This window comes from Quercus robur, chromosome 9 (assembly GCF_932294415.1).
Source record: "Quercus robur chromosome 9, dhQueRobu3.1, whole genome shotgun sequence".
Classification (NCBI taxonomy): domain Eukaryota; kingdom Viridiplantae; phylum Streptophyta; class Magnoliopsida; order Fagales; family Fagaceae; genus Quercus; species Quercus robur.
In genome coordinates, this window is record NC_065542.1 from 28,344,459 (window position 1) to 28,349,577 (window position 5,119).

General features: G+C 34.5%; 1 protein-coding gene across 1 annotated transcript; it reads right to left on the reverse strand.

The window, feature by feature from the left end:
- Window positions 1–2,265: 2,265 nt before the first annotated feature.
- Window positions 2,266–2,688, reverse strand: LOC126699866 (oleosin Cor a 13-like). The gene has a single exon (XM_050397836.1). The coding sequence runs from the start codon at window positions 2,686–2,688 to the stop codon at window positions 2,266–2,268; it is 423 nt and encodes a 140-aa protein (XP_050253793.1).
- Window positions 2,689–5,119: the final 2,431 nt, after the last annotated feature.

Here is a 5,119-nt window from a genome sequence, read left to right on the forward strand (position 1 = left end):
GGGGAGAGCATTTTGTTGGTTGGAGCTTGTGGAATTTAGATTGTATCTAGGTGCTTCACATTGTATTTTATCTTTTTAGCTCTTGCCATGTTTTTGATGGAATATTCATGTTGGGGGAGTGTTTTTTTATTACCTTATATGTTTCTTTTTTTCAACTATTTATTGATTTATATTTATGAGTTTTTTCATTGATATATGCCTTTATTATGTGTTGTTTGAAATCAAGAATTTACTTTATTTATTTGTATTTTTTCCACACATGCGGTTATGCATTTTGTTTAGTGTTTCAAGAAATATACAGGTTGATTCAATTGAACTGCTGTCTATACTTGCAACTGATGGATAGTAGTTAGGATTGAATTTTTTTTATGAGCATTATTTGTATAAAGGGCTTTTATTTTGTAAACTTTGAGCTTCTAGTTGTGTTTTGTCACGGATTGCCAAAAGGGAGTTTGTTAGGTTCTAAAGACTTAGGTTTTTATGTATTTAGAACTCTAATATGTATTGTTGGCAAACCATGATCAAAACAATGTGTTTAGAAGTGTTTTAGTCTTGCTCAAAGTTGTATATTTTATGTAAAGTTGGAATCGAGCTGATGCAGAAAGTATTGTGCATTTCGGTCTGGCTCGATCGATCGAAGCTTAGGCTCGATCAATTGAAGCTTAGGCTCGATCGATCGAATTTCGGGAAAAATGTTTTTTTTTTTTTTTGCAGACTTCCAACTCAGCCCTAGTTGTTTAAAACGTTTAGGGTTTTCTAATTTTTCCTAAGTATAAAAGGCAAACCCTAGCCACGTTTTAGTGTTGCTCATATTGCTGTTTGTGTAAATCTCTTGTGAGATCTAAAGGAGCTTTCCTTTACACAAACTTAAGGTTTTCAAGGAGGAGATATTATCTACACCTTGATGATCAACTTGGTTGCTGCCATTGAAGCTTAAAGAAAAAACAAGCGGATGTGCTTGTATCTGGTGGTGAATCTAAGAAAGAAAGAGTCTGTGGATTCAAAGCTTGCACGTGGTCGTGTCAGTAAGTTCTATTGGTTGGTAGCAATAAGAAGTCGAGCATGAGGGCTTGTAAGTCTTATTATATGAACTTCGATTCTTTCAAGATAGTGGATTCAAGTTTACCTTGAGGATAGCTAGGTCAAATCCTCCCCAGGTTTTTACCGATTTGGTTTCCTGGGTGATCATATCTTGTGTTATTTATCTTTCCGCTGCTTTGCATGATATGATCTTTGTGATTGTGATAACCTAGATTTGTTAAATTGGACTAAGTAACAACTTGGCTAATTACCTAGGTTAAATCAATTGTGTTTTAAGGGGTCTAAAAACTATCAAAAATTAATTAAATAATTTTGTGATTAGTTGATAATTAGTGTTTAAAATAGGGATGTATGCATAGGAATAAAAGGGATGATTGGATAACAATAAAATTGTAGATAATCTGAACTTTATCAAGATTTATTTTAGGTTATTTATTTACAAAATAATTGTTCCTAAAAAAGCCTGAATTATCTAGAAAAGAGATTAAAAAAAAAAATCATAGACTAAGGATGAAAACACATTTAGGTGCAGGGACCGGATCAAAAAACCCTAGAAGGAGATTCCAAAATGCACCCGAACCGCACTTTAAAAGGGCCGAATTTCTCCCTTTTGGGCTTTGGCCCAACGTCCTTCGGGTGATGATAAAGCACACCATTTTCGATCTTTCCACAAAAAGATGAGTCCTGATTCGCATTCTACACATCGGAGCTATTTTTTAGAGTCTTCTGGCCTCTATAATTAGAGGCTGGGTCTCATAATTCAACACCTTTTTTCGACACTCTAAGAGGCATACGTTTTGAGGCTCTCAAATTGCTGATATTTGCTAATCCTCTCTGAGATTTGCTGCTAAAATTAAGGTTTTTAGGTTTCAAAGATAACCAAATAAGTTTCTTTAAACCCTAAAACATTCTTTCCAGAACAAGGAGTGATCATGCAAGAGGTTGTTTTCAATCACCTTTTCTTTTTATGCTTCTTGTTTATGATGATGAATGTTTTTCTTTATCCATGAATTATTATTTATTGTTTTGTTAAAGCATGATCTTGGTTTTTATACAATTGTTATGATCTTTTTCTTAATTCCAATAATCTTCACGTGAATAATTCTTTTTCTTAAAACACACACACACAACAAATGACCCATTCTTTAAGTACAGCTTGCATTATCATAAATATATATAGAGAGGCAGAGAGATCACAATCAGATGCATGGTGGTGCAGCGAGCTTAAGAGGCGTGAGTTCCAGAGATGTGTTGCTGACCTAACTGCTCAGCGCTATCCTTCATCTCTAGAGCCTTACTAGCTAGCTTCAGGCGCGCATGGTCAAGTTGGTCCGCACCAGGTGGGTGCTTCCCAGTCACGCACCTATAAATCCATGACAGAACCGTCACTGCCGCAACACCGAACCCACCTGAAGCTAAGAAACCCATGAAAATAAGCGCTACGGTAATGACCGCAAGGACAAGAACCAGACTGAATATCACGAACAGTGGGGTTGTTATGGTCAAGGCAATGACTATAGCAGCTCGGACCAAACAGGAGAGGATTAGGAGGGACCCACCTGCAGTGGCTGCCCTGACAACTTGTTGGGCCTGGCTTTGCTGGCCCGGTTGTTGTTGGTACTGGGATTGTTGTTGGAGCTCCGCCATTTTTTGATGAAGATTGATGGATCAGACGGTGGCGGATCAAAAGGGAAGTGTGCGTGTATGTGTGAGATGAATTGGTGTGGGTGAGAGAGAGGTTTATAAAGAGGAGATGGGAATGAAGATGGAGTGGCACGTGTTGCGGAGTTTGTCATGCAAGGGGGACTTATTTAAAAAATAACTATAAAACCTATACTATATTATAAGTTAGGCAACGTTTCAAACTTATTTCATATTTAACAATTTGAGTCCAGTGGACTTGATTTATCCAGAAATCTGATGTGGACAAAGTAGCAAACCGAGTTTATTGAACTCGTTTTCTATACATAGAAACCGAGTTCATTGAACTCGGTTTCTATGTCGCATTTCCTCTGACGTTCACGGGTAGTCTGAGCTGGAAATCGAGCCTACTGGACTCGATTTCTATAAATGGTCCCCAGCACTCCACGTGTTGCCGTGGGTCCCGGCTGGGACCTATTTTCCCTCTTTGTACGCACTACACTCTCAGACTTATACACCTCTCAGTATCTTCACTCCACTTTCTCAGTAAGCTCACTCACACTCATCTCACACAAGTTCACAACATGTCAGGTATACTATGATTATTTGCTAGTTTTTTTATTAAAAAAAAAAATTGACAACATATTAGGAAAAGTTATGTTTTTTTTTTTTTTTTTTTTTTTTTTGTTAGTGTAAATATAATTTAGAACATATTAGGAAAACTTATGTTTTTTTTTTTTTTGTGTAAATATTGTGATTAATCTATTTGTTGTAGTGATTAATCTATTTGGTAGTATATTGTGATTGGTTTTATTTTTTTTGAGAGGGTGATTAGTTTATTTGTTAGTATATTTGTTGTAGTGATTAATTTATTTGTTAGTATATTGTGATTAGTTTTTTTTTTTTTTTTTTTTTGAGAGGGTGATTAGTTTATTTGTTAGTATATTTGTTGTAGTGATTAATTTATTTGTTAGTATAGTGATTAATTTATTTGTTAGATATTGTGATTAGTTTATTTGTTAGTGTATTGTGATTAATGTATTTGTTAGTGATTAATTTATTTGTTAGTATATTGTGATTAGTTTATTTGTTAGTATATTGTGATTCTTTGCTAGTTTTTTTTTTTTTTTTGAAATTAATATTATGATTAATTATAAAAAGTGTAATCACGTTCATAGTATGACTTATGTTAGGTCCAAAAAATTAGTCATATCTTGAAATTGGTTTTGTTCAGTCCATTTATTTTGATAGCTTGCATTTAATCATGACAAGTGAAGCTATTTGAGTTTTGACATTAGCGCTCAATTGAATGATGAACTTGATTACTTACCGCCAAACTAATGTCTAAATATTTGGACACATTTATATAAGATCATGAATCTACTTAAGAAAAAAAATATATAATGGATATTGTGAGGCCCTTGTGGATATGATGGGAACATTTAGTGCTAAATATTGTGATCAATTGTTAGGAATATTTAGTAATTTTAGGTCTTTATCATAGATATGAAATGGATTATGAGTTTGATACCTAAGATATTTGTAGTCTTGTTACCATAAATTATTTCAAGATATATTTATTTAAAATTTGTAACAGAGATTTCAAGGTTGGTATATAATATTTTTGTTCATGAGAACTTATTTGAATGGGTTTTGAAAGTCATGCCCCTAGAATGATTTGGAATTTTAAAAGAATATGAAATTGGTAATGACTATTTTTGTATGTGACCTAAGGTGAGTGTATGCAAATTTGGTTGAGATTAGTATTGTTGGCATTTCATACGCAAAGTTTTGTGATTGATGTTGATTGAGTGGTATAAATTTGTCACTAACACTATTGCACTTGATGATCTATAGGTTGACAATGATCCATATAAATATATACTGCGGTGGACCCCTTAGCAATGCCAACCCTTATGACGGAGTGATGTTTCAAGGTCCGGGTATCCAATGCTACTATATGATGATACGTCGTAAGCTAAAGACCCTGAATGATTTGAAAGTAAAAATTATGGAAGAGTTGCAAGTGAACCCTGCTTTGCATGACATACATATTACTTTCCGTTCTCCACATGAAGTTCTCAATCAATGCATTAATTACAGATATATGGCGATAACATAGGACAAACATGTGAAATTCATGTTTAGTAAGATGAAAAAATGGGAAAAGGTAGCAGATTTTGAGTTGTACGTCAGTTTGCAGCCGCATGCGGAAGTCGGCATAAAGGAAATTGTACAAACAACTACATCTCTACAGTTTGCAGTCCTAGATGATCGATGCATCACATTGGGAGGCTATACACCCTCTTTTCAAGAGACACCAACAACAATTGAGAGCGAACCTGGAAATAGATATGAAGATCAATTTTGTACACATCAAGGCGAATCCTCTACAGTTCCAATAGTTGAAGATGAAGAGAAGACGAAGACTGTATTG